This window comes from Macrotis lagotis, chromosome 6, assembly GCF_037893015.1.
Source record: "Macrotis lagotis isolate mMagLag1 chromosome 6, bilby.v1.9.chrom.fasta, whole genome shotgun sequence".
Lineage (NCBI taxonomy): Eukaryota > Metazoa > Chordata > Mammalia > Peramelemorphia > Peramelidae > Macrotis > Macrotis lagotis.
In genome coordinates this window covers 201,561,829-201,587,732 of record NC_133663.1, presented here as the reverse complement: position 1 = coordinate 201,587,732, position 25,904 = coordinate 201,561,829, and the positions used below count along the sequence as shown (strand labels likewise).

Sequence of the window (25,904 nt, the reverse complement as noted above, 5' to 3'; positions counted from 1 at the left end):
TTTCCTTAAGGAGCAGAAGCAACCATGTGACCACAGCAGTCAATGTTGGAACATATGCAGAACCAATACTCATTTCATTCTACCTATTCTCCTTTTTTTATTCTACTTCCAGAACTTTCAAAATGGGTGATAAGATAATCCTTGAAATCTTATTTCTACTGGTTCAATGTGTCCCAGCTTCCTATTGGTTTCACCTTTCAGGGAACACCTGGTACACTCATAATATCTTGGGGGATTTTGTGGCATAACAAAGTGGAAACAAATGTTACCTGTCACCCCTGGTTGTTTGGCACTTTTCTCTTTACATTATGTGTTTGTTTACTGAAGTAACAAAAATAAGGGAATTAAAATGTAGTGTTTCATCAAAGCTATAATGAATTTTAAGAAATCAATAGATAAATATTACAAGCATAATTTTTGTCAGTTTTTCCCCCACATTTGGACAGAATGAACATTATTATGGGTTCCTAGAAGGAATGTAAAATTTGTGATTTCCATGTTGGGTGGCTGCCCAGGCACCCACCTTAGAGAGAACTCTGATTACAGGTACCATTTTAACATCTGGTTCGCGGAACTCAACATAAAATTTAGGTACTGCTTCAGCTGAATCTGGTGAACCAGCTGAATTCCACCACTGATTATAAGGGTGGGAGAAGACATATAAGGGGATTGTTGAGCATAGGAATGGTGAAAGAAGTCATAGGGAAATTGAATGCCTTGCCTTACTTTCCAGAAATATTAGTTGATCACTTCCCACAGCAGGAGGTGGAAAGGGTTTGGGAGAGGTGAGAATGGAGGGGGACCATTGAACAGCAGTGTGACAGGAACATGGATATGTTGCATTATAGTGGATAGAACTGGCTAATTTTAGTGGTATTTGACCAGTTTGTAGAGCCCTAGGATGGGAATTGAAGGTCTAGTTGGGAAGGTACGGTGCAAAGTGATTGCTTTGAAAGAATAGGAAAAGCTCAAAGACACATTTCATAGGGACCTTAAAAGAGTTAGATTGCAAAGTTAAGGAGGAACAATATTCCTTGTAGAAGAAATAGCATGAACATGAACATCTTAGCATGTCACATGTTAAGTTTTTATGTAGGATATAAGTAAGAATTTCATAAGATGACGTGTGGATAAATTAATTGGATATAATATCCCCATTAGTGTGTTGATAAGTTTGTTAAATGATTCATTTTGTACGTCTATGACACTACTGATTTGTATTGAGCTCAGTGTGCTAAAAATTCCAGATATTTTTAATGTGTCCTGGTTTTAAGCAAAGTTTCTCCTATCCTGTAATATATTTTTTTTTAAAAATTGAGTATAAAACTCCTGATTCTTTTTAAATGTATTTTTTTTTTTTTTTTTTTTTTTTTTTTTTAGTTTTTGCAAGGCAGTGGGGATTAAGTGGCTTGCTCAAGGCCGCCACACAGCTAGGTAATTATTATGTGTCTGAGGCCGGATTTGAACTCAGGTACTCCTGACTCCAGGGCCAGTGCTCTATCCACTGCGCCACCTAGACGCCCCTAAATGTCTATTTTTTAATCGTTATTTTTGAATCCTGATTCTGTCTTTTAGCATATTAGGTTTCCTTCTTAACTTTGTGTCATCTGAATTTGATAAGTATACCTCCTGTGTTTTTGTGCAAATCATTAATGAAAGTGTTAACAGGACATGGCCAAGTACTCATGAACCTGATAGCGTGCCTCTTGAACTAGCTTTCCATTTTGACATTGATCCATTAATTAGTACTCTGAATACAGTTGTTCAGTTAAGAATCTACCTAATTTTATTGTCATTGATCCCAAATTTTTTAATTCTGTCTTGAGAGACTTGGCTGAAATATAGACTATGTCCTAGATACTTCCCTAATCTAATGTTTTAATCACCCTGTCACAAAACAAGATGAAGTTTGCATTATTTAAATGTTGCTTATCTTACAAATGAGTTTTCAAAAGTTTTATCAGCAAGAGAACCAGATTTGGTATTTTCATTACATATAAGAAATGACAAAAATTATACCACCACTAATGTTTTGATAGAAAACTATTAGATATGATCTCTTCACCTGTTAAGCCCAGCTGTTCATCCTGGGATTTGGCTTTTGTTTTCAGGCCACTATTTCTTTGAAAATCCTGTGAGGAAATTTCAGCCTGATAGGATAGTACTTAACCTATTTTACAAAATATTCAGTAAACCATATCATGTATCCAAGGGCAAGTTTAAACTATAAAACATATATAAACATATGAATAAAGGTAAAAGAAAATGTAATATTTGATATATATATCATATATATATCTCATAAATTTAGTTTGGTAGGATTTTATAAAACCACTCTATTTTGCCAAGCTGACTAATAAGAGTGATCTGTTGACACCATCTGTTTAAGTAATCAACAGCCGCTGCTCTGATTTCTGGTTCAATTTTCAATAGAAATACATTCCTTTAAGAAAGAAGGGTCTTTCTGTTGCATGAAATTCAAAGTTATGCTTCATATTTGGAATTTTATCAGTTTTACTCTAATCATTTCATTTTATGTTTAAATACAATGAAATCCTGCATCTTTGCTGACACATTAATAAAACTTGATGTATTTGTATATGGCTCTGGACACAATATGGAAAATTTGGAATGTTTAAAGGTCAGCAATTTGTGCACAGTTAATTTTATGACTTATTGTTTAACTATTTTTCCCTTCCTAGAAAAGCAAAGTGGAATTCAAATATTTCAGAAAAGTTTTTGACTTGATTAAAGCTAATAGTTTTTTTTTTGCTTTGTTTTTGTTTTTTTTTAGCAGGCTCTATTCAGACTTTAATACATTTCTTTTTGAACTAACAATGTACTTGTACTTTTTGGGGGGGGGAGAAAAGAAACTGTAAATGCCAAGTGGGAGCTTAAAATGGAATTTTCCTTTAAGACCCTAATTTTAAATGCATTATTTAGCCATATCAAACATTGTTTGTTTATAACACTTAAATTTGTAGAACGTTGATTATGATAACCCTGGATTCTTATATGGTATTTTTATCTGAGGTACTCAAATTTCTTTTTTTAACAACTTAATAATTCTGAACATGAGTCGAGTTTTTGTAATGACTATTTTTCTTTCCATGATAGTTAATGAACATTTGCTTTGTACATAGCATTGCAACAGACTTGTAGGGCCTACTATTAAATGTAAGATGATGAGATTATAATCCAATTTGGGAGACTTGAGAATTTAAATAAAACAAGAGTGAAATTGTAGTAAAAACATTAGAAGAGATGATAAAGATATTTGACTGATTGACATTTGATTGTTGAAGTACTTACTTAAAGTGTTATGGGATTATAGATGGAAAGATCATACATTACAGTGATTTTAGGGAAGTTTTCCATTTATTTATATGGATCTAGGCCGATTAGGAATTGAATGGACAGAGAAGCATAGAGTAGAGAGTATTCTAGGAGGGAACAATGAAAAAAACTTTCATTTAGTAAATGGAGAAAAAAATGGATTGTTAATCTTATAAGTCAAATCTTTAAATAGAATTGGGAAGCAAAGTAATACTGCTTTATATAATGCTACACTAAGAAGAATTGTCAGTGTTTGGAGATTAAGATTTTTCTACTAATACTATTATTTTAATGTCATAATTCTGATTTTCTTAGTGAAACATTTGCAAAAACTCTCACGATGTTGACTGCAAATTTATTCATTTTCCTTGAATTATGTTAAAAATCCAAGAATTAATAATAGATTGGTAGAGAATAATTTTATACTCATACATATTATGATATTTGAATAAAAAGTCATGGTTGTACATAATTATAATTATTTATAATTATATATAATTATAAATATAATTATAAAAATTGCAAACAACTGCTGCAAATATCCAGAATTTACACACACACACACACACACACACACACACACATGATTTTAAAGTTGGCATGATGCTTTTAGATATTTTAAAGGATTAAAACATCAGTAAAAAAGCATTAGGTATGTTTTTCAAGTGCTTTCAAGTGTTTTCAAGTGTATTTGTTTATCCCCACATTTAATGCTGGAAAAACACTATCTGGTCTTTATCCACTTGGATCCTTTATTTAGTTCATATTGTATGGAGCAGATTGAAGGTGGGGTTAGAAACCAGAGTAAAGTTGTGCATCTGATCCTTCTCTTGTTTCTAAAATGCCTTTTATTACCTCAATCTAGAATCCAGGAAATTGCCATTTTTTTTGTTATTGCCATTGTTATTACACCTACCACTAAAATCTCTTCCTCTTTCCCAACAATGATGATAGAATCATAGTTGCTAGCTTTCATGATCAATGATTTAGAGAAAAGGGACAAGAAAGATTGGGGGTTTGAATCAGTGGAACTGTGTTGGAGTCAGAGGTCAGTAACATGGGGAAATTTCTAAATCCCACAATAGCAGAACCCACCGCAAAGATAAAGTAATTTATTTCATAAATCATCTCTCTAGATTTTCACTTTTTTCACTTTTTGGAATTGTCAGTCCTGCATGACTAATATAAATTACTAGAACATGATTACTTAATTCATGTTATTTTATTCTCAAAAGGGAAGCTTTCTTCTTTGAATTTTGTAGAATGGGTAGAAATAAGTTCATTCTATAAGAATGATCACTCTGTAGTTGATATTTATTGCTCTATGTGAATTTATGTATATGTAACAAACTTTATTCTCTTAGGGCCAGGCATATTTTATTTTACCTTCCTCACAGTTCTCAGACACCTTTAAGAGACTAAGGAGTCTTTTCTCTGCCATTGACTCTAACCCTTACTGGCTGTATCTTCCCCCTCCCCTATATTTAAGAGTACAGTGAATAGTACTCCTCTTCCATTAATTTCTTAATGACAGATTGCTTTTCCCGAGGAATATTTGCCTCAGAGATATAGCTCCAAAGTTCCCTTCTCACTTCCACCCTCTCACATTGGGATCATAAGCTCCCGAACTTTCCCTGAGGAAAATTAGATTCATAATTTAGTTCACTTTTTATATTGTATAGTTCCAAAGACTTCAATCAATGCTCCAATCTATTAGAAACATTTCTGGAATGTCTTCTCAATTTCAGTGGTCTGGGCATGTACCAGATCTCCAATACATAGGCATAAACTTGTATCAGCAACTTACCATTCACTGTTCTAAAGGAGGAGAGAACTTTGAATATCATAATATTCCAAAAAGCTATAGCCAAGAGTAATTTACCTATCAAAACTGATATAATCCTACAGGGCAAACAGGGCAAAAATGGAATATTTAATGAAATAGAGGACTTCTCAGTATTCCTAATGAGAATGCCAAGTTTATGTACAGGCAGCAAGGGAAACATTAAAAAGTAAACATGAGTTCATAAGGAACCAAAGATAAACTCCTTTACCTTCATATATTTGTCCACTCTGAGTTCTTTTATTATTTGATGTCAGAGATGGAATCTAAATAGAAGGCAGATTGTTTTCATATATTTAATATACATATAATATGTATTATGTTTAATAAGTATATATTTTTAATGTAGATGATTTAGCTTTTCTTTGATAGCAAATAAAAAAATCAAAATGGAACAATGTCATAGAAATCCACAAAAACTGTAGAGAATTCAAGAAAGATGAGAACTTTTCATTAACCTTTTCAACATTCAATTCCAAAATGCATTAATTATCTGTAGTATTTATATACTATGCACTGAGAAGAGGAAAATGAAATGACTACCTACCCCACCAGTATAAATTAGTATAAAATTAATTATGCAGTAGTGATAGATACATATACATATAACTATATTATAGAATATGATACTGAGAGCTGGAGAAGCATGAGAAATCTGAGGGGGGGAGCGAGAACTTATCCAAAAGGCCTGCTTTCATACTTAATAAAATCTTGCTACTGTGGAAGGGATGACTTAGTCATCTGGTCCATCTTAATCATTTTCTGTTATGTATTGCACATTTAATAATAGTATTTCTAACTTTGAAGATATCTGCATCTTTAGGTTTTTAAATACAATGGAAAATTTTTATTTACCAGATCATGGATATGATTAAACTCATCATTTTCATGTGTTTAACTTATTAATTTCAGAAAATATGAAGTTTTAAAACCACCCTAGGTGAAGCTGCAAGATAAAACATAAAAGACAGCTGTTTCATTATAGTACATTTACTACTGAAATATAAATTAAAATTGGGAATAGTTATTAAGCATTTCTTTTATTCTTTTTTAAAAAGGATTTTGCAAGACAAATGGGGTTAAGTGGCTTGCCGAAGGCCACACAGCTAGGTAATTATTAAGTGTCTGAGGCTGGATTTGAACTCAGGGACTCCTGACTCCAGGGTCGGTGCTCTATCCACTGCGCCACCTGGCCGCCCCTCTTTTATTCTTTATAGTTCTTGGTAGTTGTCAAAAAAATTGTCTGTTTTCAGTATTCTTTTTAAACCTTCCAATGATGTATTGTTTACAGCTGTTTTATGCTGAATAAAAATCAAACTATTATCTCTAATTCAGAATAACCTGAGGAAGGAGTTTATATGTTATTCAACATGTAGGATTCAGAAAAAGGTACCTATCTTCTTTCATAAAGAATAATCAAAATTCAATAGAAATAGCAATTTTTTTTCCCCAGGTGGAATCTGAATCCAAGTCATCAGTGCTCAGGGTGAGTACTGAACCTCCTACCCTAACTTTTGCTTTTCTATCCCTAGATACTGAAAAGCTGTTTGACCCTGGCCAGGTCAATTAACTCTCAATTTCCTCATCATTAAAATGGTGACAGTAGCTCCTAACTTCTATGGTTGTTGTGAGGATAAAATGAGGAAAGATTCCTAAAGTGCTTTGCAAAACTTAAAGTGCTATTTAAATGCTAATTATATCATTGTTATTAGTCATTAATATTTGAAGATTTTGTTTAATCATATGCATTTGGCCTTTATTGTTTAATTCTGAGCTTTATTTTCTTTTTAAATTTGTTTTTATCATGAATTTAACCAAATTAACAAACATGAATGTTTCAAGAGCAGAAATCATAGAGGATATATTAAACTAACTTACAAACTGTAAAAAATATATATTACTAACATAAAATTAAATAATACTGCCCTGCTTATAGGTGTCATCTTGTAAACTTTCTGCTTCTATGTAGTTTTTTTTTATATTTTAGTTTTTTTTACAAGGCAAATGGGGTTAAGTGGCTTGCCCAAGCCACTTAATTATTAAGTGTCTGAGGTCGGATTTGAATTCAGGTACTCCTGACTCCAGGACCGGTGCTCTATCTACTGCACCACCTAGCCACCCCCTTCTTATGTAGTTTTAATGTTTCATTTATACTTTTTATAACTATTCATCCACTGACAACACTTTCCCCTATGCAAAATAAAAGCCCTCTCTTATAACAAGTATAGAAGATAATTCATACATTGCCAGTGTCTGAAATTCTGTAGCTAGCACTTCATCTTCTCTACCAGGAGGTGTAGGAATCATGCTTTCTCATTAGTCTTCAGTAACCTTAATTGATCATCCAATGATGAGAGTTAAGTCTTTCACAGTTTATTTGTATAGCTGTTGTATAAATTGCTCTTCTGACTTTTTCTTTACTCTGCATCATTTCATGGGGCTCTTCCTAGTTTTTCTAAATATGAAACTGTCCTATTTCATTCATATACCATACCTGTGTTCAGTTTGTTCAAATTTTGTTAATCCTTAATTGATAGTTATCCTGTACCCTATCCCTTTATTTCTAATTTTATGCTGACAAAAAATACTAGTATAAATATTTTTGTTCACATCATTCTTTCCCTTTTTCATTGTTTAAGGGTATAAATGGTATTAATCTTTCAGAGTTTGCTCAATTCAGGCAGAGTTCCAAATTGATTTCCTGAATTGTTGGAACAATTCCCAGTTCTACTGACAATGTAGAATTTTATGTCCCTATCTTCCTACTGCCTCTGAGGCAGTTGTCATTTTCCTTTTTGATCTTTTTTTTTTTTTTTACCACTCTGATGGGTGCTAGGTAGAACCATAGGGTTTTTTTAGTATATATATTTTCTTATTATTAGTGATTTTTAGCAGTTTTCCCCCCATAGCTCTTGATAGCTTGGATTTCTTATTTTGAAAAACATATTTTGATTATTTATCTATTGGGAAATATATGCTTTCTTTTCCATCAAAATTTTTTTCATTTGTTCCATTCTCACTTCTGTATTGAAATCACTAAATATTAAAGAATTTTTTTTTGCTTTTCTTTTTTTCTTTTTTCTTTAATATTTATTCTCATTTTGTACAATTAATGTTATTTTTGCATTAGTAAAATATTCTTGTTTAAGAGTAAATGAAATACCCCTTCCCCCCATAAATATAGACTTGCTTCAGCAATAAAGTAAAGACAGAAAAAAATTAAAATAAAAAAAATAGTAATAATCGTAGGTATGGCCAGGTGGCGCTGGATAGAGCACCAGCCCTGGAGCCACGAGCACCCAAGCCCATATCTGGCCCTGTACACCCAACAGTCACCCAGCCATGTGATATGCAAGCCACCTGAACCCCACTGCCCTGCAAAAACCAAAAAAAAGAGAGAAAAAAAGACCCCAAATACAATAAAATAGTAATAGTAGGGGTGGCTGGGTGGTGGACAGAGCATTGGCCCTTGAGCCAGGAGCACCCAGGTCCAAATCCGGCCTCAGACACCCAAGGATCACCCTGCTATGCGGCCCCAGGCAGGCCACCCAGACCCATTTGCCCTGTGCACCCCCCCCAAATAATAATAATAATAATAATAATAATAATAATAATAATAATAATAAAATGTGCTTGAGTCTTTGTTCCAACACCAACAACTCTGTTGTGGGTGGATCACGTTCTTTATGGTAAGTCCATGGCAAAAGTTACTTCCATCTTTTTCCCACCGTTGCCATTGCTGATTGCAACTCCCTCCCTTCTTATTTCTCCACTACCATGTACTATATTTTCTCTCTCCTTTCACTCTGACTCTGCTGTAGGGTAGCTGAGTAGCGCGGCAGACAGATCCCTGGCCCTGGGGCCAAGAGGCCTAGAGCCCACATACCACCCCTTAGGCCCAGCATCCACCTGGCCCTGTGGTCCTGGACAGGCCATCCAATCCCAGCCCCTTGCAAGAAGTATAAAAGAAAATGTGTTATATCTGACCACTCTCCCCCCATGGTCCATCCTCTCCTCCTTCATTCACATCCCCCCCCTTCCCCCTGCTCTCACCCTCCTTCTTACTCCAAATGCCTATACCACTTTGAGTGTATATGCTGTTTCCTCTCCTAACCACCTCTGATGACAGCTAAGTTTCCCTCATTCCCCCTTGCCTTCCCCCCTTCCATATCATTGAAATAGCTCATTATAATAAAGAAAAATCTTATTATATGAAATATCTTGGCCTATTCCCCCCTCTCCTTTTTCTTTCTCCCATTACATTTCCCTTTTTTCCTATTGACTCTATTTTTACACCATATTTTATCTTCGAGTTCATCTTTCTCCTGTGCTTCAACTATAAAAGCTTCCTCTACCTGCTCTATTAACTGAGAAGGTTCATATGATTATTTTCAGTGTCATTTTTCTATGCAGGAACAAATGCAGTTCATCATCAAGTCCCTTATATTTCCCCCCTCTCCTCCAATGTCTATGCTTCACCTGAGTCCTGTATCTGAAGATCAAACCTTCTGTTCAGCTCTGGACATTCCAACAGGAACATTTGAAATTCTCCTGGTTCATTGAAAGTCCATCTTTTTCCCTGGAAGAGGACATTCAACCTTGCTGGGTAGTTCATTCTCAGTTGCATTCTAAGCTCTTTTGCCTTCCGGTATATTATATTCAAAGCCCTACAAGCTTCCAATGTAGTTGCTGCTAAGTCCTGTGTGATCCTGACTGTAGCTCCACAATATTTGAACTGTGTCCTTCTGGCTGCTTGTAATATTTTCTCTTTGACTTGGGAGTTCTGGAACTTGGCTATAATATTTCTAGGGGTTGGTGTTTTGGGATCTCTTTCTCGGGGGGATCAGTGGATTCTCTCCATTTCTATTTTGCCCTCTGCTTCTAGAATATCAGGGCAATTTTCCTGTAGTAATTCTTTGAAAATGATGTCAAGGCTCTTTTCCTGATCATGACTTTCAGGTATTCCAATAATTTTTAAATCATCTTTCCTAAGTCTGTTTTCCATATCAGTTGTTTTTTCAATGAGATATTTCACATTTTCTTCTAATTTTTCACTTTTTTGGTTTTGAAGTATTGATTCCTGATTCTGGCAGATTCATCAATCTCCCTGAATTCTATTCTTTGTCTGAAGGATTTGTTTTCCTCAGAGAGTTTTCTTATCTCTTTTTCCATCTGGCCCATTCTGTTTTTTAAAGCATTCTTCTCCTCAATAACTTTTTGAACTGTTTTATCCATTTGACCTAAGCTGGTTTTTAGCATGCTATTTTCTTCAGCATTTTTTTGGATTTCCTTGACTAGGCTGCTGACTTCACTGTCATGTTTTTCCTGCATCTCTCTCCTTTCTTTTCCCAGTTTTTCTTCTAACTCCCTCATTTGATTTCCAAAGTCTTTTTTGATCTCTGTCAAAGCCTAAGCCCAATTTTTGTTTTTCTTGGAGTCTTTAGATGTAGGAGCTTGTGCTTCCTCATCTTCAGACTGAGTATTTTGAACCTTCTTGGGTTCATTTGCAAAATATTTCTCAATTGTGTTCCTCTTTTTTCTTTGCTTGCTCATTTTCCCAGCCTGGGCCTGGTTTTTGGGTGCTTCCTGAGCTTTTGGGACACTCCCACAAGGGTCTCAGTGTGTGAGGCTCTGTCCTCCTTCCTGGTCTGTGAATGACCATATGCGCCCCCCCTCTGCCGTGGGGCCGAGGTGGGGGGGCCTCCTGTTCTATTGGGGGGGCCTAGACTGTGATCAGGATCTGAATGTGGTCAGAGCCCCAGAGTCCTGTTCCAGGGGCAGAGGACAGAACTCTGCAGTCTCTCTTCAATCCCCTCCCTCAGCTCAATGGGCTCATGCCCTGGGGGCTCCTGCTTACTGGCTCTGCTTGCTTCTGTTCCTGGATCTGGGCTGAGGAAAGACCAGGTTGCTTGCTGTGTGCCCTGAGGGCTGGGCTCCACGTGCTCGCTCTGGCAGGGTTCCCCCTCTGTTCCCCCACTTTGTGCCCGGTGCTTCCTGGGGCATAGGTCAGGAAACTGCCCCCACTGCTGTGAGCTGTGGCTCCCAGCGCCCTGGGGCTGCCCCCGGGAGGCTGAGGTTCTTTGGCTCTGGCATGCCATCCCTCTGGCGGGCCACCCCTCCGACCCCGGGGAGCAGAGCCTTTTCTGCTCTTTTCCAGGTTACCTTGAGTAGGGCCTCACTGGGTCCCTTTGTGGGTTCTGTCTCTCGAAAGTTTAGTTAGAGTCCTTAGCTTATGAGTTTTATCAGAGAGCTCCTAAGACTCATTCTTTCTTGTCGCCATCTTGGCTCTGCCCCCCCAGTATATGTTTTTTTTAACAAGTTCTTATAGAGAATTTCCATAGTTTGTGATTGCCTACAATAGGTATTAGTGGAAAAGCTATTTATCTTTATTGTCTTTATGTTTATGTTTGACATGAAAACTACAGTACAAGATGATGAAATGTTCCATAAAATGAAATATCTTGTCTTTGAGAGCATAATAAAAACAATTCTTTTATCTCTTTAATTTACTTCTGCAAAGAGAACTTACTCATGTTTAGATTTCTGTGCTTCTCTGTATTAATTTGTAGTGAGAATTTCTGTATTGGTGGCATTCAAGTCTTTCAGTACTATTTTGACTTTTACAGTGGACAATCTTTTTTAACATTTTAGTATTTTAGTAGTTAATGTTTATGGATGTTCTAAAATCTATGTGATTGTTAACACTCTGCAAGACTTACTTCCTCAGTATCCCATCTCCTCCATTCCTTGGAATTTAAAAGAGATTATATTAGACTAAAGGTCATTTTGTATTTTTCTTTACTGCATGGGTTTACCATCACCTGGCTAGGCTTCTGTGTTTAAGTAGGTTAGTCCAAACACACACACACACACACAAACACACAAACCCATTCTGTTACTGGGAATCTACTTAAGTGTTTTTAACAGTACAATCTGCCAGAGTTTATATAGTACCCAGTCACCTTGGTGCCACAATAAAATATTTATAGTAAAATTCTTTTTTATTGAACAAGAATGATTATATAAAATAGAGTTAATATGTAGTTGGTTTATATAATTTACATGTCCATTCTTATAGTAGAATTGGGTAGTTAGAGTGAAGTCAGTGTATAGAATATGGAGAATCTTTTTGTTCTAATAAGTATGTAAGGTGACCCATAACTAGAAAGTAGTCTTATCTCACTACACAAAGCAGTATTTATCATACTTATTTTTATCACATTTTCATTCTATTGACAATATTAGTTTAAATTTTTGAGAACAGTATGTTATTCAGAATATTTAGTTGATTTTATTTTATGGGATTTGAGACAAATGCTATTAGAATAGTATTAGTAATACCAGTTACGTAAAATGGGTACTATTAGAATCTCTTATTTCAAACAAATTAGTTCATAGCTTATGCCAGGAATTAGTTTCACTGCTTGAAGAATTTGGGTGAATTTTTTTTTAAAGAAAGATTTTATTGAGGTGGCTAGGTGGCTCAGTGAATGGATCACCTGTCCTGGAGTCAGGATTACCTAAGTTCAGATCCAGCCTCAGACACTTAAGAATTACTAGCTGTGTGGCCTTGGGCAAGCCACTTAACCCCATTGCCCAGCAAAAACTTAAAAAAAAAAGGATTTTATTTATTTTGAGTTTTATAATTTTTCCTCTAATCTTGCTTTCCTCCCCCCACCCCCCATAGAAGGCTGTCTTTACATTGTTTCCATGGTATACATTGATCTGAGTTGAATGTGTGAGAGAGAAATCATATACTTGAAGGGAAAAAATAAAGTTTAAGAGATAGAAAAAAATTACATAATATGATAATTTTTTAAAAAAATTAAAGGTAATAGTGTTTGATCTTTGTTCAAACTGGGTGAAATTATTTTTCAACTTTTGTTATTATAGAATAAAAGTACAATAACTTATGAGATAATTTATGATAGGTTAAAGAGAAAACGTTTATTATCTGAAATGGGTATAATATGTTATTTTTTTAAATGCAGGTTGATTTCATCTTAGTGTGGGAAGAAGAAATATAGGTAGATGTAAACATAATTTCTCATTTTTTCCAAATAACTTATTTTTCTTTTAAAATGCTTTAAAAATAAATTTAAATAAAATAGAATGACTTCCATTAAATATACGTTTAAATATACGTTGACATTTCCTGAAAAATTAGAGTTACTGACATTCAAAAGGTATTGAAAAGCTTTTCAGTGAAAGTGGTGGATGAGTGTTAGATTAGGGTGCCACTTCCCTTTTTAAGTGAATTTCATTTCAGTCAGTTAATATGTATTAAGCACATTCTTTGTGTCAAGCACTGTGCTTAAGCACTGGGGAGACAAAGAAAAGCAAAAAACAGGCCTCACTTTTAAGGAGCTCATGAAGTTTAAAGTGGGAGAAATAGCATACAAACAACTATGTATAAGCAAGCTAAATACAGAATAAATTAGAGATAATCAACAGAGGAAATGTGCTAGAATTAACGAGGATCTGGGAAGTCTTCCAGGAGAACTTGAGGGACTTTGGGACTTTGAAATAGCCCAGGAATTAGAGATGGGTAAGAAAAAAGCATTCCACATATGGGGGGTGGGGTGGGGAGAATAGTCATTGAAAATGACAGAAAGTAGGAGACAGTTTCTTAACTAAGAAAAAGCCAAGAGGCTAGTGTCACTGGATCCAAGATACATGAGATTGGTGGGGGAGGGTGTTTCAGGTTTGAGAAGACTGGCAGGGTGAGGAGGGTAGGGAATAAAGGTCTTTAAAGATCAAAGGATTTTGGATCCCAGAGGTGACAGGAAGTCAAAGGAGTTTATTGAAAAAGGGCATTATGTGATCAGACCCTGTGCTTTAGAAAGATTGCATTGACAGCTGAGTAGAGGATGAATCGGAATGTAGAAACTTGTGGTTAGGAAGATCAACCCAGTCAGCTATTGTAATAATTCAAAGATTACAATAGGTTCCTGTCAGTGTTAAAAGAGAGGAGGAGGCTTATTCAGAGATGTTAAACTAAGTTAAAATCAGTAGAATTTGATGACAAATTGGACCTGTGGAATGGAGAGAGAGGAGTCCAGCATGCAACTAAGTTGTTACGAGCTTTGGTGACTGGGAGGATGGTGATGCCCTCAGAACATATTATTGATGGGAAGTTAGAGGAAAGGATTTCAGGGGAATGATAATTAATTTTATTTTAAATACATTGATTTTAAAAATATATCTGTAATATCAGTCTTAATGTCCATTAGGAGATATGAGACTGGACATATGAGAGTCGTTAAGAGTAAACAAGTAGATTTGAGAATCCTCACTATAGGGATGCTAACTGAATTCATGAGAACTGATCAAGTGGAATAGTATTTAGGGAAAAGAGTGTTTAAGACAGGGTCTTTCAGTTAGCAGGCATGACTTGCATGAAAATCCAGCAAGGAGGGGCCATATAGATCAGAAGAGAACTAGGAGAGAATTGTGTCACAAAAACCTAGAGAGAAAATAGTCTCAAGGAGAATAGAGTGATTGAGTGTCACAGGCTGCAGAGAGGTCTAGAAGGGCAGGGATTGAGAAAAGTCCAATAAGGTTGTCAGTAAAGAGATCATTAATAACTTTGGAAAGGATAGTTTCAAGTTGGCAGATAATGGTTAGAAGCTGCATTGTATTAAGGAATTAAGGAAAGGAAGTAGAGTTGTAGATAATAGAAGGCTTACTCAAAAAAAGTTTTGTAATTTTGCTGTCTTTATTGTTTTCATAGGTTCCAGAACCACCTGTAGACAGTACCTTGCTAGTAGTATGTGTTTAATAAATGTATTGAATTTGAACACCGAATACCTAATAATCCAAAAAGTGTGCTGATAATATAATTATTGAACAAGCATTTTGTAAGGGGACTGTTGTATGTGGGAGTACCGAAAACTTTCATCATCTGGTGTCCTCTAGCACGAGAGCATTATTTACTGGTTGATTGTAGAGTGCCACAGGAGTGGGAATGAACCAGGGACAGGGGAGGATATTTAAGCCCTTGTATTTGGTTTCATAAATAAAGAACTAGGAGAACTTTAAGGAGAACTTTTCATCCTTGTCTCCTGCCCCTTTGACATTAGCCTGGGTAAGGATAAGCCAGCAGGAACCTAACACTTCCTGAGCAGCTAGTCTGACAGGAACATAACAGCATCTGTTTAGCTTATTGTATGTGCCAGATGCAGTATGGGGCTAGTTGCTAAATAGCCAAAGACAATAGATTAAACAGCTTGTTGTCCCCAAGAAGCTTACATTTTATATTTATAACAGTTGTTTATGTAAAGGCAAAGAATTGGAAATTGAGAGAATGCCCATCAATTAGGAAATGGCTGAACAACTTGTGGTATATGAATGTAATGGAGTACTGTTGTGCTATAAGAAGTGAGTAGACAGATTTCAGAAAAACCTGGAGAGATTTAGGTGACTGATTATAAGTGAGGTAAACAAAATCTGGAAAACATTGTACACAGTTAACTGCAACATTTTGTGATGATCAACTCTGTTTGACTCAATTCTTCTTAGCAATATAATATTTCTAAAGACTTACAAAGGAAATATTCACATCCAGAGAAAGCATTCTGGCCAACTATGAAAGAACTAAGTATGCAGATCAAAGCACACTATTTTCACTTTTTTTCTTTGACTTTTCCCTTTAATTCTTTTTCTTATTTCACATTATGACTGATGTGAAAACATGTATACAGAATTGCAAATGTATAACCCATATCATATTGGTTGTCATCTTGGGTAGTAGGGAATAGAAGGAAGGGAGAGAAATTTGTGGAACCCAAAATTTATTAGAAAATGTTGAAAACTGTATTTACATGTAATTGGAAAATATTATTTCAAAAAATAAAATAAAAAACTTGCATTTTATTGGGAGAGAGACATAGTACAAAAATATGCTTGTATATATATTATACACATAACTACCGGCAGAAACAAAGGGGAATAGTGGAAAGAGAGCAGACCTCAGAACTAGGAAGACCTATTGTGGAAGTTTATTAGGCTTCCCTGGATGGGCTAGATATCACAAAATCAGGAAAAGTCCTCATGTAGGAAATGACATTTAGACTGAATATGAATGGTTGCTAGGGATTCTAGCATGTCAGTGAATAGGTAATCCATTCCAGGTATGAGGGACAACCTGTGCAGAGGCACATAGTTAGAAGTGTAAGGTCAAATAAGGATAATGATTGGAACAGTTTGGTTGGATTCGTGGGAGTATCAAAGGAAATAGTTTAAAATAAGATGAGAGACTTAAGTTGAAGTCAAATTGAGAAGGGCTTTAGATGTTAAATAAAAGTTAGTATTTGACATAAGAGTAATAGTGAACTATTATAGTTTATTGAGTTAGGGGAGTGACATGGTCAGACCAGGGATTTAGTAATACTACTTTGGCAGCTGTTTGGAAGATCGATGAAGCGAGACATAAGTCAGTGGAAGAGGACCAATTATATTATTGCAATAGGTCTTTACTGTGAAGTCTTCCATACTAGTGCATAGTAGAATATGCTAAGAATAATTTATCTAAGAATCAGTTCCTTTTTTTGTTTGAAGCTTTGATCTTGCTCTATTTTCCTTGTACTGATGCATGGAAACTGGTAAACTTACTATGTCTATTTTTTGATACATAAGGTTAAAAAACAAGTCATTTATCTGGTTCATCTTTCCCTCCTTCAACAAATTCTTATCAAAAGGGAAGGATGAGAACAAGATATACTTTTTTTAAATCAGAAAATTGTTCATATATTTGTAAGGAAATTCATCATCTTGTTTTCTAAGATCAAGGATTTGTTTCTTCCTATTTTCTCTTGACCTTTAGAATCCTTGGTTCTGTGTCTTTTTTGACCTCCTTTGGAAAACTGGGTCAAAACCATTTGAAAAATGAAGGCATTGTGGGAGTCAATTATAGTTATAATGATGACATTCCTTCTGTTTAGGAGTAGTCACCAAATATTTACCAACAAATTCCATTGCTTTGTTTGTTGCCTTGGAAATGTAGTGAAATTGCTTATATATTTTACTGAGAAGGGAAAATTGAATTATGTAGTTATAAAACTTAGTAAATCTGCATTGCAGCAAACTGAAATTTTTTCTGATAAATCATGATTCCATTTTGTAAAACTTAATGTTAGCTTCCAGGTCATATTTTTGCTTCTAAATGTTCGTGTAGTACTTTTACATATTAGCTGACATCTACAAGTAGTTTAATCAAATGGACTTCACTTCAGAATATCAACTCATAGTAGTTTTATTTTTGGGACATCTGCTTTGCACTGTTCTTTTTTTTTTTAATTAGGCAATGGGGTTAAGTGGCTTGCCCAAGGCCACACAGCTAGGTAATTATTGTCTGAGGTCGGATTTGAACTCAGGTACTCCTGACTCCAGGGCTGGTGCTCTATCCACTGGGCCATCTAGCCGCCCCTACACTATTTATTCTTAATTTGATGTTAATATGTATTTACTTTATGTCAGGACTATGAGAAATTCCTGGTATTGAAACTCCCTCTTGGAATCAGAACTCCTCTGTAACTTTAAATTTTAAGAGAATAAAGCTCAGAGACATTGAATGTTGTGCCTATTATAACCTAACCAGTACGTATCAGTCAGGATTTAAACCCAGGCTTGTTTCTTTTTTTTAAACTCCAAGTTCAGAACTTGATTCACCTTACCATTCTACCTCCCAAATACATTAATACTTTCTCAAATAACTTTCCTCAAACTACCTTCTAAAAACTTTTGGATGAATAACTGTAACTTCAATAATGAGAACAATTTACTAGGAAAAAACTTTATATTAAATATTTTTAATTAAGCATAGAACATGATTAAATAGTTCTCAAGTAAAAAACTTGAAAATAGTAATGTTTCAAACTTTCAGGAAAGAGGATCAGCATTAATCATAGAGTGATTTAAATATTTATTTCCTTTTACACAGAACTTTCACTGCTAGATATATTCCCTAAGGAGTTTAATAAAAAAAAGTGCCAAAATATTTGTAATAATACTTTTTGTAGTGGCAAGGAATGAGAAAAAAAAGTAGGTAGCTATTAATCAGGAAATATCTAAAGCAATTGTAGAGCATTAATATAATGAAATATTACTGTACTATGAAAAATGATTATGCAGTGTAATAACAGACATTGGAAAATGTATATGAACTGATGAAAGCTGAAATCCACAAAATAGTAAACACAATGTCTACAACAATATAAATGTAAAATACAAGAAGTATTAGAACTGAATACTGAGAAATTATAATGACCAAGATTTGCTCCTAATAAGTGGTACATGAAGGCACCTACTCCCTACTTTGCAGATGTAGGGTTCTATGTTATAGAATACTACATATAATGACAGATCTTTTTGTTATTTTGTTGACTGATTTTGCTATCTTTTATTTCCTTTTTACTTTATTTGGAGTGGTTTTCTGGAAGGAAAACTAGAGAAAGAATACAATGGGAAATGTAGATGTTATAACAACAAAAAAGATATCAAAGTCATTATGGAAACTTTGGAAAGTGAAGGAAGGTAGTGAATGGATAGAATCAGGTTATTTCTTTTGCTCTTTTCCTGAGTTTTAAGTATGACTGAAGTTGACTGCATTCCTGTAGGGATTTATTACTAATCCCTTAAAAGGATGTTTTAACTCTTTTGTTTTCTGAAAGTATAATTGACTTTAGCCAATTATTCTTTAAGCTGCAATTCTCTACTCTTTTTATGCAAGCATTTCTGGAATCAAGATGTTTATATGTGGCTCAGGGAAGAATACTTCTTTTCTAGTAGTTAGATATTTGGTTAGATGCTAATGATAATATATGACTTCTCAGGAACAGATTAGACAAGTTCCCCCCCCCCCCCCATGTATCTGGTTTATTATTAAGCATTTATGTTTAATCTACAGCTGCTAGGCATTTTTTTTGGTAATTCTTAGATGTACCAGCCTTTTGAATCTGAAGTTTCCTATTCCCTTCTTCCTTACATGTACTATGAATACTCTAATTCTAGGGTTCGCATTCTTGATAGTGGTGTGGGAATTCTAATGATTTATTTTGGAGCAAGTTTTTATTATCAGTCTAATTTGATACAATTAAAGTAGTAGTGGAATCAAGAGGCAGCATCACCAGAAAATGTACTCATTTCTTCACAATGAAGTTATTTTATCTTCAAAACTTAACTGTTTGGGGGTGGCTAGGTGGTGTAGTGGATAAAGCACTGACCCTGGAGTCAGGAGTACCTGGGTTCAAATCCAGTCTCAGACATTTAATAATTACCTAGCTGTGTGGCCTTGGGCAAGCCACTTAACCCTGTTTGCCTTGCAAAAAACCTAACCCCCTCCCCAAACTTAACTGTTTGTATGTGTATATTATTTTAATTTATATTGTTATTGATGTGCCATGTAGCTTGATTTTGTAACATGCAGATAATATGAATAGACAACTGCAACAATTCACGGAAAATATGAAGAGGCTGATTAAGAGAAACAGCTAAATATGAGAGAAACAGAGTGGTTTATTAAAAATTTGAGATGTCAAAATAATGAACATGAAAGAATAGAAGAATAGTTGTGATCCTCAATTGAAATGAAAAATTTTGGGAAAAGAGAAGTTTTTTTGGAAAATATATTAAGTTCTCTCATTGTGAGCTTGAGATAATTCATTAATACTGATCTAAGGAGATGTATAACTTTTTCAGAGCCTCAAAAGATTTCTTTCTCACTTCATCTCCAGTAAAGTACATTGCAAACCCTTCACATTTTTTTAGATCATCTTTTGAACCAGGCCAAAATATTCTAGCCCATATTCTTTTTTTTTTTGAATTTATTTTTATTAAAGATATTATTTGAATTTTATATTTTTCCCCCAATCTTGCTCTCCCCCCCCCCCCCCCCCCCGAAATCACTCTGTCAGTCTTTACTTTGTTTACATGTTGTACCTTTGTTCCATTGGGTGGGATGAGAGAGAAATCATATCCTTAAAGAGAAGTCTAAGAGTTAACAAGATCAGACAATAAGCTATCTGTTTATTTTTCTAAATTAAAGGGAATAGTCCTTGCACTTTGTTCAAACTCCACAGCTCCTTATCTGGATACAGATGGTACTCTCCTTTGCAGACAGCCCGAATTTGTTCCCTATTGTTGCACTGATGGAATGAGCAAGTCCTTCAGGGTTGCACATCACTCCCATGTTGCTGTTAGGGTGTACAGTGTTTTTCTGGTTCTGCTCATCTCACTCAGCATCAGTTCATGCAAATCCCTCCAGGTTTCCCTGAAATCCCGTCCCTCCTGGTTTCTAATAGAACAATAGTGTTCCATGACATACATATACCACAGTTTGCTAAGCCATTCCCCAATTGAAGGACATTTACTTGATTTCCAATTCTTTGCCACCACAAATGGGCTGCTATAAATATTTTTGTACAAGTAATGTTTTTACCCTTTTTCCTCATCTCTTCAGGGTACAGACCCAGTAGTGCTATTGCTGGGTCAAAGGGTATGCACATTTTTGTTGCCCTTTGGGCATAGTTCCAAATAGCTCTCCAGAAGGGTTGGATGAGTTCACAGCTCCACCAGCAGTGTAATAGTGTCCCAGATTTTCCACATCCCTTCCAACAATGATCATTATCCTTCCTGATCATACTGGCCAATCTGAGAGGTGTGAAGTGGTACCTCAGAGAAGCTTTAATTTGCATTTCTCTAATAATAATGATTTAGAACATTTTTTCATATGGCTATGGATTACTTTGATCTCCTCATCTGTAAATTGCCTTTGCATATCCTTTGACTATTTGTCAATTTGGGGAATGGCTTTTTGTTTTAAAAATATGTCTCAGTTCTCTGTATATTTTAGAAATGAGTGCTTTGTCAGAATCATTAGTTGTAAAGATTGTTTCCCAATTTACTCCATTTCTTTTGATCTTGGTTACATTGGTTTCATCTGTGCAAAAGCTTTTTAATTTATTGTAATCGAAATCATCTAATTGGTTTTTGGTGATATTCTCCAACTTTTCCTTAGTCATAAACTGTTCCCCTTTCCATAGATCTGACAGGTAGACTAGTCCTTGATCTTCTAATTTGCTTATAGTATTATTTTTTATGTCTATGTCCTGTAACCATTTGGATCTTATCCTGGTAAAGGGTGTGAGGTGTTGGTCTAATCTAAGTTTCTTCCATACTAACTTCCAATTTTCCCAGCAATTTTTATCAAAGAGGGAGTTTTTATCCCAATGGCCAGACTCTTTGGGTTTATCAAAGAGCAGATTACTATAATCATCTCCTGCTTTTACACCTAGTCTATTCCACTATTCCACCACTCTGTTTCTTAGCCAATACCAAACAGTTTTCATGACTGATGCTTTATAATATAATTTTAGATCGGGTAGGGCTAAGCCACCTTCTTTTTCATTAAGCTCCTGGCAATTCTTGACTTTTTATTTCTCCATATGAATTTACTTACAATTTTATCTAACTCATTAAAGTAATTTTTTGGAGTTTTGATTGGCAGAGCACTAAACAGATAATTTAGTTTTGGTAGAATTGTCATTTTTATTATATTAGCTCTACCTATCCATGAGCAGTTGATATTTGCCCAGTTATTTAAATCTAATTTAATTTGTGTGAGAAGTGTTTTATAATTGTTTTCAAAAAGATTCTGAGTCTGTCTTGGCAAATAGACTCTCAAATATTTTATAGTCTGAGGTTACTTTGAATGCTATTTCTCTTTCTAGCTCTTCCTGCTGTTTCTTGCCATATATATATATATATATATATATATATATGTATATATATATACATATATATATATATATATATATATATATATAAAAGTTGAGGATTTATGAGGGCTTATTTTATAACCTGCAACTTTGCTAAAATTGCTAATTGTTTCCAGTAGTTTTTTAGATGATTTCTTGGGATTTTCTAGTTAGAGCATCATGTCATCTGCAAAGAGTGAGAGTTTTGTCTCTTCCTTCCCAATTTCTTTTTCTTCTCTAATTGCTGATGCTAACATTTCTAATACAATATTGAATGGTAGTGGTGATAATGGGCACCTTTGTTTCACCCCTGATCTTATTGGGAATGCCTCTAGCCTCTCCCCATTGAGTATAATGCTTATTGATGGTTTCAGATAGATACTGCTAATTATTTTAAGGAACAGTCCATTTATTCCTATACTCTCTAGTGTTTTTAATAGGAATGGATGCTGTATTTTGTCAAAAGCTTTTTCAGCATCTATTGATATGATCATATGATTTCTGATACGTTTGTTGTTGATACAATTAAGTATACTAACAGTTTTCCTAATATTGAACCAACCCTGCATTCCTGGAATAAATCCTACTTGATCACAATGTATTATCCTACTGATGACTTGTTGTAATTGTTTTGCTAAGATTTTATTTAGGATTTTTTCCATCTATATTCATCAGGGAGATAGGTCTATAATTTTCTTTCTTTGTTTTAACTCTTCCTGGTTTAGGTAACAGTACCATTTTGGTTTCATAGAAAGAGTTAGGCAGAGTTCCATCTTTCCCTATTTTCCCAAAGAATTTATATAGGATTGGAACCAATTGTTCCTTAAATGTTTTGTAGAATTCACTTGTGAATCCATCAGGCCCTGGAGATTTTTTTTTTTTAGGTAGTTCAGTAATGGCTTGTTGAATTTCTTTTTTCTGAGATAGGGTTTTTTAGGTATTTAATCTCTTCTTCATTTAACCTGGGCAACTTATATTTTTGTATATATTCATCCATTTCACTTAGGTTATCATATTTATTGGCATAGAGTTATGGCAAAATAATTTCGAATTATTACTTTAATTTCTTCCTCATTTGGTCGTGAGTTCACCTTTTTCATTTATGATACTAGCTATTTGGTTTTCTTCTTAATTTTTTTAATCAAATTAACCAGAGGTTTATCAATTTTATCGGTTTTTTCATAATACCAACTTTTGGTTTTATTTATTAATTCAATAGTTTTTTTTTTTGCTTTCAATTTTATTAATTTCTCCAACTGCTGGACTTTGTGGGCAATATTCAGAAATGCAGATGATTTTATTGAGTTTATTTTAGATCCTACAACTTTTCAAAAGTTGTTAATTGTTTCAAGTAGTTTTTTAGTTGATTTTTCTAAGGTTCTTTAAGTATACCATCATAGCTGCAAAAAGTGAGGTTTGATTCCTCATTGCCTATTTTTTTCCAGTTTCTTTTTCTTCTCTTATTGCTAAAGATAACTATTCTAATATAATTTTAAATAATAGTGGTAATAACAGGCATCCTTGTTTCATCTCTGATCTTATTGGGAATGCTTCAAGCTTATACTCATTACATATAATGCTTAGATACTACTTTATGGAAAACTCCATTTATTCCTCTTCTCTCTGGGTATTTTTTACTGGGAATGAGTGCTGTATTTTCTTAAAACTTTTTTTTCCATCATCTATTGAATTGATCATAAGATTTGTTAATTTTGTTATTGATATGGTCAACTTATTTTGGTTGTTTTCCTAATATTGAACCAACCCTGTATTCCTGATATAAATCCTCCCTGGTCATAGTGTATTAGCTAATGATAGCTTTCTTGTAATCTTTTTAAAATCTTTGCATCAAAATTCATTAGGCAATTAGATAATTAATTTTAATAATGTGCAGTGTTATATTTTATATTTTTTCTCTCTGAATAATGAGTTAAATAAATAGAAATACATAGATACAATATTTTTATGGGCAATTCAGATGACTAATTTATAATTTATTTTTGATATATAACTGATTTATATATGAGGTTGAGTAACTTACTCCAAAGTTATTATGAAAACATTAATCTTGCTGTTACATGTTTTTCTCATTAATCATGCCTTGAAATATGTAGGAGCATTTATTCAGAAATATTTTAAAACATAAACTAGGAGGGGCAGCTAGATGGTGCAATGGATAGAGCACCTGCCCTGGAGTCAGGAGAATCTGAATTTAAATGTAGCCTCAGACACTTAGTAGTTCTATGTAGTTAAATGATTGAGTTAGTCCATTTAACTCCAGTTACTCTCCTCCCTTCCTCTACCCCCCCCCCCCAAGAATAAATCAGAAGACCCTGGTACAAGCTGTAGTTTTGACACTGTTTGATCTGAGTCATATTTTCTCATCTGTAAATTGGGATAAGATTTATATGTATTATTTATTTTGTAGAATTTTGTAGAATTTTTATTAAAAAGCCCTTTATGAATATTACTATATTCTATAAGGCAGTTCTTATCATTCCTATGCTTACAGCAGTTTTCTAGGCATTAGACTTTATTTAAAAATATATAAGAAGTCTACTCTCAGTCAACTTACCTGACATATTCATAAAATATACTATAGTTATAGGTTAATTACAATTCAAGATTAACTGAGGGTTAGAATGAGCTAGGAATACTTCAAGTAAGGACAGATTGCTAGAATTTAGGCTGAGAGGAGAGCAAAGAGTTAGGAGCATGCAGGAATGAATGAGTCATATGGATAACCTTGTAGTAGACATGTCAGCTGCCTGACTTTATATTGGGTAAGAGTGCAAGATAATTTTGGGGGGGGGGGTGTTTGCAAGGCAATGGAGATAAGTGACTTGCTCAAGGTCCCGCAGCTAAGTAAGTATTAAGTGTGAAGTCAGATTCAAGTCAGGTCCTCCTGACTCCAGACCTGGGGCTCTATTCATTGCACCACTAAGCTGACCCTAGTGCAAAGATAGAGGAGAGGTGGTATGAGTTCTTGAATACTCGCCCAAGTAGTTTAAAAGTCTTTTGAATCAAAACAAATTTAAATCTCTTAAGATTAATACATGAATAACATTAATTTTTAATTCTCTTACAGGCTCCCGTCTTCGTCAGGAGGATTTTCCTCCTCGTATAGTTGAACATCCTTCTGATCTCATTGTTTCTAAAGGCGAACCAGCTACTTTGAACTGTAAAGCAGAAGGCAGACCCACACCAACCATTGAATGGTATAAAGGAGGAGAGCGAGTGGAAACAGACAAAGATGACTCTCGTTCACACCGAATGTTACTTCCAAGTGGATCTTTATTTTTCTTACGCATAGTACATGGACGCAAAAGTAGGCCTGATGAAGGGGTCTATATCTGTGTAGCACGGAATTATCTTGGAGAAGCTGTGAGTCATAATGCATCGCTGGAGGTAGCAAGTAAGTGATTTCTGGTTTTGGAGTTACATCAGTTGTTCTGATGATGGCAATGGAAAATGAAATTTAAATAATACTGTGCCTCAGGAAATTTCTAGCTATATTAAAAGTGAATTGAATTAGGCATATTGATTTTCTTGGACTTAGATCATCGTCTTGACTGTGTGTTTGTGCATGTATGCATTTGCCCATATGTTGGGTATATTTACATGTAGTTTTTGAGCTTTTCTACTTTTGATTTGGAGGTTTAGAAAAGAGCATACTGGAATTTTTAGTCATTGCATCTTGATTTTTTTTTTCCCTTTATACTTTTACTTTTATTCAGTTCTTTATAATGTGATTAGAGAATTAGACTGTATGCACATTCGTTTAATAATTACATTATTAGCTAGTTATATTAAGCATAAATCTATTTAGAGATAGTAATACCTCTATATATCTGTATTTCAACTCTTGGTACTTAAACCCTTGTTAACTAAGGTTTTGAATTAGGATAAAATCAGTTCCTTAATCTCTTTATATCCAATCCTCCTAAGTAGGTTCCCACCCTCTGCCCCCC

The 25,904-nt window shown here is 34.5% G+C and overlaps 1 protein-coding gene across 7 annotated transcripts in view; it reads left to right on the top strand.

The window, feature by feature from the left end:
• Window positions 1–25,904, top strand: part of ROBO1 (roundabout guidance receptor 1) — a 587,021-nt gene that overhangs the window by 225,445 nt on the left and 335,672 nt on the right. For all 7 annotated transcript variants that reach the window (XM_074192260.1, XM_074192259.1, XM_074192258.1 and 4 more), the window contains exon 2: window positions 25,022–25,348. In XM_074192260.1, coding sequence (XP_074048361.1) covers window positions 25,022–25,348 — 327 coding nt within the window. The remainder of the gene's footprint in view (window positions 1–25,021; window positions 25,349–25,904) is intronic.